The sequence below is a fragment of the Danaus plexippus genome (assembly GCF_018135715.1).
Source record: "Danaus plexippus chromosome 18 unlocalized genomic scaffold, MEX_DaPlex mxdp_20, whole genome shotgun sequence".
Taxonomy (NCBI): domain Eukaryota; kingdom Metazoa; phylum Arthropoda; class Insecta; order Lepidoptera; family Nymphalidae; genus Danaus; species Danaus plexippus.
Window position 1 is genome coordinate 4,962,521 of NW_026869853.1, and position 12,717 is coordinate 4,975,237.

At 36.0% G+C, this 12,717-nt stretch overlaps 2 protein-coding genes across 2 annotated transcripts; both read right to left on the reverse strand.

Moving 5' to 3' along the window:
* Window positions 1-254: 254 nt before the first annotated feature.
* Window positions 255-8,172, reverse strand: LOC116772927 (retinol dehydrogenase 12-like). The gene is made up of 8 exons (XM_061528429.1): window positions 8,021-8,172; window positions 3,254-3,328; window positions 2,871-2,997; window positions 2,208-2,344; window positions 1,629-1,785; window positions 1,255-1,423; window positions 822-1,026; window positions 255-467 (listed from the first exon to the last, which is right to left on the reverse strand). Exons 2-8 carry the CDS (start codon window positions 3,325-3,327, stop codon window positions 344-346), a joined length of 993 nt encoding a protein of 330 aa, XP_061384413.1. The 5' UTR covers window position 3,328; window positions 8,021-8,172; the 3' UTR covers window positions 255-343.
* LOC116772926 (patj homolog) lies at window positions 4,439-8,014 on the reverse strand. Its single transcript, XM_032665239.2, has one exon. It carries the CDS (start codon window positions 7,842-7,844, stop codon window positions 5,838-5,840), a length of 2,007 nt encoding a protein of 668 aa, XP_032521130.2. The 5' UTR covers window positions 7,845-8,014; the 3' UTR covers window positions 4,439-5,837.
* Window positions 8,173-12,717: the final 4,545 nt, after the last annotated feature.

Here is a 12,717-nt window from a genome sequence, read left to right on the forward strand (position 1 = left end):
AGTAAGCAACAGTAATCGAATGTTTAAAATGCAAAAAAATCTTACCGGCCACGAAAACGTGGTTTCTCTTGTAAATCTATAATGAATCTGCCGATCGCGACATCGCTTAGCGAGCTAGCTGGGAGGCGGCTATGGGCTGCAAGGAGTGTGACAACCTCGCAATATGCAAATGTACAGAGATTCTATGACCAGTGGCTATCGTCTGTGCCTGTTAAACTCCCGCGCTGGTGTAAGTACGAACAATAATACAAACATTTGATGAAGCTTATGTTTTATTTCCGCTAACATTAATGACTACAAACAAATTAAACTACGAGGCAAGTAAATGCAGAACACTTCATCGCTAAGTGGCCGCCAGCGCCGCCGCGTGCTCGGCGACTTTGGTCCACTTCTGACTGACCTTCCACATCCACAGCGCCAGCTCGTAATCCTGAGCTAATTCTGATGGGTTGGTCTTTTTCATGTCCCTTAAGAAATAAGATTTTTTTATTGCGTAAACTTTTAATATGTCGTAGAGAAGTAACGGTTTATGAAAAAACAAGGTTTTCCTTGTTTGGGTCCAAACATTAATCACGTGAACTCAAAATAATCTCATCTAAATCTAAATCTCATTTAAACAGGATACGGTCGTGAGTGGACGTATTATACAATTTTTAAAAAACAAGAAATAATACAATATAGGGAATAAGCAGGGAAGCAACTTCGCCCCCTGATAAAGCAAAGGAGAAGTGAGGACTCCCCATTATTAAAAAAATTTGCTTGTTGAGGTACTTCGTCTCTGGCGCATGAAACGTGTATCTTTGTCAAGACATGTTACGTACACATAGTAGTCCCCCGCCGAGCCGTCCAGGGCTGGGTCCAGGGCCGCGTGCAGGATGACCTGAGCGCCGGTCATGGCTCTCTTCATGACGGGCCAGAACAGCGGGTACACGAGGAACCTCGTGACGCTCTTCATCATGGCCATGTTACGAGTGAGGTCCGTATCCGAGAACCCCGGGTCCACGGCTATCACGGACACGCCGGTGTCTGAGAATAGAAGTAGGAACGTTATAGCTGTTGAACGTCTCAATTAGAGTATGTCGTTACGAAATTAATTAATGAATATTCGCGGGCAGTTTAAGAAGTACTTTCAGCTTATTGTTTTATCACGAGGACGTTCTTATTATAAGAATCTATTTTGTTCGACAATAATTTTTAACTCTATAGTTAGTTAGTTTTCTTCTTAACAAGTGTGATTACTTGAATGTAACATACTAAGCATCCGCCTCCCGAGTTCTCTCGCGAACAGCACGTTAGCCAGTTTGCTCTGGTTGTAGGCGGCCGCGGGGTCGTATTTGGCGGTCATGTTGAGATCCTCTTTGTGAATCTGACCCTTACTGTGTGCGCTGCAGGTCACCAATATGACGCGGCTCGGCGCCGATTGCTGGAGCGGGGAGTGCCATTATTTATTAGTTCGTGAATGTTTGTTATATTATTCAGGTCGTTACAAAATTATTAGGAATTAAAGAAAAGGACATTGAGTTGTCACGAAAGGAATCGACTACGTTTAAGACTTCAGTGGTAACAAGACAGAAAACTGAAACTCTAAATGAAATCGTTGCTTGGTGTGAAGTTTGCCAAATTGTTACCTTAAGTGTATCTAGTAACAGGTTGGTGAGCAGGAAGTGTCCCATGTGGTTGACTCCTAAATGTGTCTCGAACCCGTCCAGTGTGACCCTCGCCGGCGCCTCCATGACCCCCGCGTTGTTCACCAGGATGTCTACGTATGGCTCTTCTTTCTTGAACCTGAAATAAGTATATAGAGTCACAACAATCGTCTGGGACAATTTATATTATGAGGTTTTAAGATAATGTAAATTGAAACCAGCATCCAAGGCTTCGGCTAGAGTTTTGTTTAAAAAAGTGTGACGTAACAGTTGATCTTTTAAATTAATAATAATTTGAAATTATATTAAATTAAGTCTCCAGTTACTAATTCAGTTACTAATTGCTAAGTCCTATATCTAAAGAGTTAAGAACTGGTCACAAATTTAACTTGTCAAAGTAATTTATGATCGTTATTAGTATTGTGTACAATCCGAAGCAGATTTCTAAAGTATTAAATGAAACAAGAAACGCATCTATTTATGAAATTATTATATAAGTTTATATTAGCTCACAAGATACCATAAACAGATTGGTTCACACAAAAGTAAATTGTTGGATACCTTTCTACGAAGGCTCGTATGGAATCAGTGCTGGCGAGGTCACACGGCCGACAGTATACGAACTTGTTTCCAGTGTCCAGCACTATCTCCCGTCGTACCTCCTCGCACTTCTTCATGTCACGGCACGCCATGAACACCTTTGAGGAGTTGAAGAAGAAGACACCGAATTGTACCATCATATCTAACAGACTGATTATGAACCACCGAAATAAGTATATTCTGAATGTTACTAGATTAATAAGCCCAGCTAAGTCTAGGCGTTTTACTGACATTTTTAAGCCAACATAAATCAACACAGCTTTTTTTAAACACACACAAGAATGTGAGGAAACTCGCCACACTATATATTATCTTTTTGTTCACCAAATCATAAGATCCAAAGTTGTCGATGTTAGATTATCTAAATTTCCTATAAACACAGGCTGTCCAAATTCCTATTTTTATTTATAATAATTATTACTAAGCGGCAGGAAATAAAAAGTTTGGAAATTAATAATCTACTGAATATCAAAAGTATATACTGAATTGCGTCGTCACATAAGTAAAGTTCCTTGGCATTACCATTTTTATAGGGAACTTAACCATACACTGATAATTTATGTATTGTTGTTGATAGCTGTAACTTGAAATAAATTATTTTTTTTATGATAGAGACGTGCTTACTTTGGCCCCTCGTTTTGCAAAGTCCCAAGCAGCTTTACTGCCGATGCCGCTGGTGGCGCCCGTCAAAATCACCGTCTTGCCATCAGCTAATACTTTTTTATCGAAAGGTGGGCCACCGTAGATGTCCCTTGAAAATATACATATTACAGAGCAAAGTATATAAAATAGATTTTTCCCGTTACTTACTTTATACTTTTCGGCTCTCGCCAAAATTTTTGCTGAACCGTTAAATTATCTGTTCTACAATAAAAAGGTCTACAAAATTAGAAAAATACTCTAAAGTCTAAACCAACAATAAGAATTATGTCCCATTTTGGATTCCTCTTTTGAAAACTGAACAAACACGTCCTAGGATGGGTTTACAGAATACAGCAGACACTTACTTAAATATACAGATGACGCCCGCACCCGCTGCGAGCCCGGTGAGCACCGTCACCGGCAAGTTGGGCACCCACATTCTGATGGACGGAAAATAAGATACTGAATAATAGTTGATCGAATGTATTTATAGAATCAATACTTTATTAATATACCAAACTGCTTTTTTTAAATTCAATATAATGAACAAACAAGAAAAGATTTCTTCGTAGTGTTTTATTTTTCTATGAGACAAGCGGACAATTGATTTCTTAATATAGATCTAGAAGTCCTATTCGACTTAACAACTTGATTTTAGTGGGAGGAAAGAATATTATTTTTGTTTTCTCCACGTCAGTTTTAAATCATTTAAATTGGTCGCAAAGAACTAGTCTACTATAAAATGTACAGCAAAATGGTTAGAGGCGGAATAAATAATCCCCTGTAAACCTTAATCGGACTGTAATAAGAAGCGATGTTTATAGTTTCATGTTTTTGTGACATAAATGATCTATAAATGTAAATAAAATTGGTATGTCTGTTTTTAATATTGTGATAACCGTTTTTACTACATCTATATGACTGTATTTACGTTATATAGATCAAAGTAACATTTTTTACAACTTTTTCCTCTCTGTCTATTTGTTTCGGTTAATCTCTGAAATAAACGTACCGATTTTGACGGGACTTTTATTTTCAAGCAGTTGATGTAATAAGGAGTAACTAAGGTTACTTTTTATCCCGATCCAAAAATTAAATTTTCTAACGCGCGCGTGGGAGGCACATCGCTTAAAAGATTTATCATTCTTTTTTTTGACGCAGACGTAGTTGCAGGTTACAGCCAGTATTCAATATATAATGTATTAAGTTTATGTTATTAAGTTGTATATTACGTTCAGAAAGTATGAGCGCGTTTATATTTGAGGAACCTTTTAGCAATAGATACTCTTCCTGTATGGTTGATCCGTCACTGAGCCCGATTTGTTTAAGGATACCGCTTGTTACATGAAAAACTGACTGTATCGATTACACTAACTTATTAATAAGCATACGACAGGACAAACCGACGCTGGTGCTCGGTGGAAAATTAAGGAAATCTAAACGGCTCTTTAGCTTGATTACAATATAGCTCATAATCGTCAAGTATTAGACATATGTGCCCGACGAACATTTCAATATAAATTAATATAAGGGTAATAAAAAACTTCCAATTTAGTACATATTAAGTTTTATTTCGTTCTTTTATTCTTCTTATTTATAATCTCTGTGCGATCTAAATAAAATTTATACAATAAAGAACATGAAACAGGTGACGTTAATGTTTAAAATTAATAACATACGAAGCAGGTACAAATGTAGGTTATTTATCATAACAGGCAAGTACAGGTCGCTGGGGACCTCGAAATGGCAAGAGTTAAATCTCATACCAATAAAAAACACTATATCTATTTCAGTCAAACGGGAAGATATTGTTAATAAATATGAAACACTGGATTAGACACGTAAATAATGTCACATTAAGACTTATTGTCATACACGGCTGCATCAGATCCATTTTGTTTGTGATATTCAACAAGTTCGTTAGAATTACAGAATCTAATTTTTTTTTTGACAAGATGAATATACTATGTTCTAATTTTTTACAGTTATTTGTATCTATGGCAACACTGACTATTGTTATAAATGATTATTATTAATTACCTCTTATTGACAATTGACAGTATTGATAGCTGGTACGTGATTTGAGCATTTTTAAATTTATAGATATTTAAAATGACTAGATTAAATTGTAAATAAACATATAGATCAAATGCTATATATATTGCAGGAATTGTAATCAAGTAACAGATAGGCTTGTGTTTAGTACAACGACAGATATATTCTTAGTACTACCAATATCCAAATTCGGATATTGACAATGTACGCTTGTTTTATAACATATGTGTTATAATATAAAACATATAATTAATATATTATAATCTTGTATATAATATACTGATGAGATTCAAAACTCGGGATTACATACATTAATAAGGTACTTCGTCATTTGCTCCCTTTAGGTTTAATCTACGGTTGTGTTAATTCTAAACCTATAACTAAATGTATTAAAGTTTGTTTTTATATTTAAACTTAATTCATTTATTGAATTTTTATCATTCACACTTCGAACTTCAGTCGGTTACATGAAGGTGTTTTTAGAACAGAACAATATAGTTGCGTACATACTCGTACATGCAACATGTGTTTTAAATAAAATCATAATACTTTTAAGGTTTTTAATAATAGTTTTATGTGAGAATTGTGCATTAAAAGAGACGTGGCTTATGTACAATATGTGGTAAAGCGTAGTTTATTGTTATACTAACGATTTTGAGATCTATTTCCTACGTCCCGGCTATATGTAGCTCAATGGTTTGTCTAGGTAGATGGTGCAATAGCCCCTTCTAAAATTGAGTTGGTGTAATATTTAGGCTTTACTTAAATGTCTATAATCTGCGTTCTAAACGCTCAGTGTATATTGCTCTGTTAAGCGTAAAATAGATATGGTTTAAACTCTGACTAGTCGTTAACACAGTGTGTTCTTAAGACTAACAGCTATAAAGGCTAAAATTAACTGGGTTTGATGTTGAGAGTACTTGTGCTCTTTGATTTTGAGGAGTCACAGGATGGGAGTGGTCTCGCAATGCCGACTCGTACAACTCCCCTCGGAGCTCCTTTCAAAGCCTGAACCGCTTGGTCCAGAGTAGCATTTTTGATACTTGATCCATTCACAGACATCACTCTATCTCCAGGTGATATTTGACCATCTTTTTCTGCCACACCTCCAGGAACTAAGCTCCTTACCACAATAACAGTACCATTAGGATCAATTGGGTCTTGATAATCTAGTATAGAAAATCCAAGCCCCTGATCACCCTTCATCAGCTTCACAATATCTTCTTTACTCTGCCACATGGCTAGGCCTGACACACACTCTAGAGATTTAGATTTCTTTGATTGATTAGATTGGTTAGTGAGAGTAGCAGTACTCGATGTATTGATGGATGTATCTGATTGAGCTTTGACTATAGTTGTCAAATTATTTAAACTACCAGATATGATCTTTCGTGCTTCAAAGCCTTCTCGATCTTGGGCTAGATTGACAACAGGGCGAGGTCCACTCTCTGTGCTACTTCTTGCACAAACTAGGCGTACCCTATTCGGGAGCTGCTTTAGTATATTGACCACTTCAGTGTGTGTAAGTCCATGTAACCTGTGTTCATTTACTTCTAGAAGTTCATCACCTGCTGCAAGTGTGCCTTGTTGTCCTATGGGACCTTCTGGCAAAACTGATCTGATATAGTGGTGAGGTCTCACTTCTTGGCCCCCTTCTACATCTACAGTTCCTTCTAAACTGATTCCTAAGCCCGATAGTTTGTGTACCTCTGCCACAATAATGTCTTTACCAGGACCAATCTCCTCTTCCCACCTAATTTTTATTTCCTCTTCACTTACAGCTAGAATTGCATCAAATTTTGCATCTAATTCTTCCTGAGTAGGATCATTTGCATCACATTCACCAACCTCTAATACACTAGAATCTATGGTGGTATTTGATTCAGGTTCAGGCTCAATTTCTGTAGTACTGATATCTTCTGCTTGGGAAGGCACTGGGAACCAGGTCAGGGTAGTTGCGGAAGGAGAAGGTGAAGCTGGTCGTTCTTCATTAAATATAGCTAATTGTAAGTGCTCATACTTTGGACCTCTCAAATACCTTTCTAAAACTAAATGAACTGATATACCAGTATTTCTTAATATCTCCACAGCCTGAGGATTACTTTTATCTGCTAGAGAGACACCATCAACCTCAATAATTCTATCATTTAACCTTATCTGACCACTCTGTTCGGCACTGCTACCTTCAATTATACTTTTAACAAAGATTCCAGATAGTTCTTCTTTTTCACATACATATCCGGCCACTGTTATACCTAAACCATACACATTCTTATTTAAGTCTACATGAACTATTTCCACTTCTGGAGGTGTAGGCAACTCCACTGGGACTGTTATAGTTATTGTCGGGGAAAGAGTATCAGCAACAATTGGGTGGTCTGGGATCTGTTGAGGATTTTCACCAATAACACTGACTGCTGCCACTAAGGCTAAATTTTCAATCTCTACATTTTGTCCATTGATGTAGTCACTGTAACACTGAGACAAATCGTAGACTGCTCCATAACCCGCTTCGATAAGGTGACGATCGAGAAGTTCGGGATCAGCTAAGAGTTTAGTGGGTACGAGTGCAGTGCCAGGAATTGGAGCGCGGAGTGCTGCGGCAGGATCTGCAGGCCGAGCGACCAAAAGGCGCACCGTGGGCCCCGCCTGACGCAGCACTGCAGCTACCTGCTCCGACGTGAAGCCGCGAAGGTTAATTGAACCGACTTGAAGTACGTGATCGCCACTCTGCAGTCGTCCGTCCTTGTCAGCGATTCCTCCAGGAAGAACGTATTTAATCACGACACCCGTGCTACGTCCCCCCACTAGGTTAAACCCTAAACCATTCCCGTCGTTCGTAAGCTCAACCACTTCCACCTGCGCCCACTCCGTGCTCAGCACCATCGTCTTCCTAACCATCGGAGCCTCTGAATGTTACGTGACGCGTATGACAAGGTTATAAACGCTTGAAATATCCATCGCGGTATTAACTAAACTGCTACTTTTTACCTTTACTAATTAGTTATATAGAAAGTAATGTATTGAGGATAATATAAAAATGTTGCAAATTTCGTAAAAAAATGACATTTACATACTTGCTGAATAGTAGACAGCGAGAATGTGGCCAGCCCCCGACAGGTGTGCCCGATGAATAATTTATTACATACAAATGTCAGATAGTTTTCCCATTTATATTATTTTAAAACATTAAAAATTCTTTAAGACAAAAACATTACTTATAATTGGAAAAGTAATAATGAATGTTAAAGCTACTTACAAATCTAATGTCTGTTTATTACTACTTGCAACATCGATAACTTTAAAACTTGAATTAATTGCTACAACATGGGACTTTATTTTATTTGAGATTTTAGTGATCAAAATAAATGATAAAATTAAATAAGTAAGTAGTATTTTTTTATTCTTATGTCACTATCTTTACTATTTGTTATAAGTTTTGCTATTAACCCACAGATGACACTGCTTATAATGTAAACAGTGTCATCTATGATTGAAACTTTGTAACATCACTTACTGAAATGTACCATATTTTATCTCTAGGTGTCGCTAGGATATTAATTTTTGGCTAAATATACGTACATTATATAAATTTTTGTTACTTTTTTTATTCTCATGTTAGAAATAAAAATGAAAATGTAAAGTAATCACGTGTATAAATTACTGAGAAGTGTTAAGTGTGTAAGTTTATAGTAGACATGAAGTCAGCGATTTGTTTCTCATTCCTTAAAATGAACCTTAATTTATTAGGGTCATAGGTGATAGGGTGTCTATATAAAATACTTATATATTTTTAAGTGGTAGTTACATTAACAATAATAGAATGAAAGAGTAAAAGATAGGTGGTAACGATATATTATTTTTTATCTTAATTATTCACTTGAATTTAAATACTTATTTAAAGCATAATACTTTGACTAATTTTAGTTAGAGTGTGTTTGGGTCACACGAACAGCAGTCTCCCGTACTTTGTGGCGGCTTTAAAACGGAAGAGGTATTTTTAAATGAATGTGGTGAGAACAAGTTTGACGAGTGTATTGATGGATTTCAGTGTGGTAATTATTGTATGCATGGAGTCTAATAAGATGACTGTAGAATAACTTTAGATAGGTGTAGGGTACATGCTGTAAGGCCTATAACCTCTACCCGGTGCAGCTCCCCAATGTTAAGATCAAGGAGGGTGCACTGGGAGAATGCGAATGCGGCAGAGGTGAACCCTACTTACTCTACGCCCTTCAATGGATCACAATGTGCAGGCTCTCAACACACTAAGCTGCTTTTTCCTCAAGCACTTTTTATCGTCTACGTCGTTATGTGTGTTTGTGATAGAACAGATTCTCTTCCAGACTCACATCCAGGAAAACGATATCATTTTGGAATGGAACGGTGTGTCTGAGATGAGGAGTATCTTTTTCGCGTTGTAAATAAAGACGATAGTCCGTAATTCCGTGGGTCCCTAGGAGATATGGTGCCGTATAGACACATCGTTTCTTGCAGTTATGTTCACGAGACAATTTTTTGTATAAAATTACAGTTTATATCTGGGAAGTCAGCAACGTTGTGTCTTTCCTCAGTTCTGGCGTTAGAATTGACTTGTGTGTAGCTCTTGTACTTATTACTTACCTTAACAGTGTCTGGCGGGAATGAGGTAGGTACTGGTGGCACGAGGATTGAGTTAGTCTAGAAATATATAACCTCTTTTTTTAACGGCCAGAACTCAGTCACAGATTAATAATCTTTAAGTAAGTCAGTAAGTTTCGCCTTTGATGATATCGTCGTTCTATTTCCATAATTTCGGTTTCCTTACTGATCTATAAGAAGTTGGATTTGTTAAATATTTAATTGTTTAAGATGTAGAATTTTCCTATATCTGTTTGGAAATCTGTGAATTGAAAAAACTGAATCAGATTGTTTGTAATCATTTATTAAAAACATTAGGTAGGTATACATATATTTGCTACAAACATAGAGATTTAAATAATAAACTATTATATGAAACGTAATTTATTTTTTATATAGATATATATTTTTTATATAGATATAGAAAAAAGTTATTTTTTATATTAAAAGTATTTAATGAATGTCTTTCGATGGACGGTTGCTACAGCCTACATCCTTCTCTTTTCTCACTCCGCGGGATCATATCTTCCAATATCCGGTCTTCCTCTGTCAAGCTGAGTGTGTGAACTACATTTATACTCATACCTTTACCTATCAATCTCCTTTTGAGCAACTTTTGCGACGTTGCTTGTGTATAATGTATATAAACGATTAGGAACTTTATCAGACACGGTAATTTGCTTGCAAGTTGCAGCTATCGCGTTTCGTTCCGAATCTTATCCAATGTGCAGCCATCTCTTCCATCTCTTCCGTCTCTTCCATCTCGGCCATGTACACTTCAGTGTTGTTTAGTTTTTATAGTAACATTTATAATGGTCCAAACTTATGTTCTTTACAGACATCGTAGGTCTTACTGATATATGACTGTGACTTTGTACGTGAATGCATCTTTATCTTATAACGTGTTCTACCAGCACTGTAGTTACCTTTAAAGACAAACGAACATTACATTTTTTTATATTAGTGCGATAAGCGATACCTGTAAGGGTCATATGCAATCAAAGTTATTATCATGATTATTATATTTAGTTACAAAAAATGTAATCATCTGACATTAGGTACTATCTAGTATTTAGAAAAATATATATTAATATATGAACAGAAAAACCAATGAGCAAACTTTTCCAATTAATTTAAAAATATATTTTTTTTTGTAGGTTATTTTTATATAATTTCATTTCACAGCTGCTCTTTGGTAGGAAATAAATGAAACGCCAGTCTTCGTCCGTAGAGCGAAACTCGCGAGGAATATATAAATAAATCTAGGTGAGACTACAATTAAATTAGCTTAGTGTTTTTTTCAGCCACCGAGCCCATGTTTAATATATGTTGATAATGTACATTTAGTATAAAATAAAGATCGTAATAAGACAAATATTTCAATGACACTGTGTTTCGTGACGTCTGTTCTACAAATACGGAAGATTTGTAAACATATTAACAATGTTGACGAAGCCGGGCGGAGCCTGGTTAAGGAGATTCATATTTAAACTGCATTCAAGTGAATTTAACTCAATTTTCATCTGCAGTTACGGGATTGTATAATAAATTTTACTTGCTAAGCCGTGACTTACCTAATTATCTTAAAAATTTGTTAGTGAATCTAGGTCAGTGGCAATTTTAACTTTGCTTCTTTACTACAAGTCGGAATACATTATTTTTAAATATCTTTTAACTTGAGGCTTGTTCATTTACCAATCATAATGATTGCTGAATAAAACAAATCTCTCAACCGAGATACACTATACAGCCGGTTGAAAACGTTAACTTTTAAGCACATAACGATCTGATGAAATAAGTCGACAGATTATATATATATAGAGAGAGAGAGAATAGGCAATAAGATATTACATACCTTAATATAATAAACGTTTGTTTTTTTCTCAGTTTAGGAAAATGTAATAGAAAAGAGATGAATAAGAGAGAACGTTTTCTTTTCATTTCCTCGCACCTTTTATTTTTATCAATTCACATAAGGTGACGTCATCAGTACATTCCAAGCTCGTGTCAGGGTCGCATACAGTTACATTGAGCTGAAAGAGTTATAGTCCAACAGGAACGTCTGTGACCAGATGTAAGGAGTTCAACGCGACACTGCGTCCACACCAGGTCAACTTTAAAGTGGAAGCCCTGACAATCAATGGACTCTTTCGTTTTCTAGTAAGTTTACTAACCAGTTCATCCTCTGAAGATTGTGACGTGAGTCAGTCAAGTAATATTTCTGATCAGCTTGTAGAGTTTTGCTTTAAACGAAACCAACCGTCACTCGTCAGGCGTCCACCTCCAGCTGGCCGCAGACACAGCTCTTCCAGGTATCCAGGTATCAATCCGGGAATCTCCTCAATAGATAGTGTCAGTGTATGTATGTATGTGTATGGAGGTATATTTTAATAATAATATTAATATAATTTCCGTACCGATTTTCATATAAGATAATGAAAAACTATGTCATTATAATAATTCAGATTTATTACATTAAATTCGTTATATGTTTACAGGGATGTGAACCTAATGAAGAATAATTATGTAAATTTAAAAATTATTTAACAATCATTTGAAACAGTGGTATACATAGTTTACAATTCTTCGGAACGAAACAGTAGGTAGGTATGTTTACCACGAGTGTGTCAGTCGTCGCTACATAAGGAACGTTAACAGCTTTTTCGTTCATTCATATTAGCACATTACAGTAGTAGGGAGGTTATTGATACGGAGAACGCTTCGTCTAAAGTCTGACGATGCAGCACTCGCACTAAGCACACCTACAGCTAGTAGATCTCGGTTCCGGGCTGCACTTTTTCACATATTCATTCCAATATAAGAACATTTTATGGACAAGGAAAGCTGATTCAGGAGATTTTTTAATTTCATAAAATGTCTGTCTTCAAACCGACAAGAAACACTTTTTATTTTTAATTAATATTATTTTATTTTGGAAAAATAATTAGATTCCTCAAAAATCAACAGATTTATATATAAATGAGGTAATTAAATAACCTACTGGATAGATATCTCTCTTCAAAAGTAATTAAAAGAACGTATTTCCTAAAAATACCCGCCACGAACACTCATTCCGTCCGATTCCTTTAATATATGTTAGTTAGTTTGTTACTCAAACACGCTGAACCCAACCAATACATTACACTGCGACTTT

Excerpts from the sequence above, each read along its gene's own strand:
- LOC116772927 (XM_061528429.1), bottom strand. The coding sequence starts at position 3,327 with ATGTGGGTGCCCAACTTGCCGGTGACGGTGCTCACCGGGCTCGCAGCG. Across the intron at positions 2,998-3,253 it reads GGCGTCATCTGTATATTTAA|GGACATCTACGGTGGCCCAC; the intron begins GTAAGTGTCTGC and ends TATATTTTCAAG. Across the intron at positions 2,345-2,870 it reads TTGCAAAACGAGGGGCCAAA|GTGTTCATGGCGTGCCGTGA; the intron begins GTAAGCACGTCT and ends AACTCCTCAAAG.
- LOC116772926 (XM_032665239.2), bottom strand. The coding sequence starts at position 7,844 with ATGGTTAGGAAGACGATGGTGCTGAGCACGGAGTGGGCGCAGGTGGAA.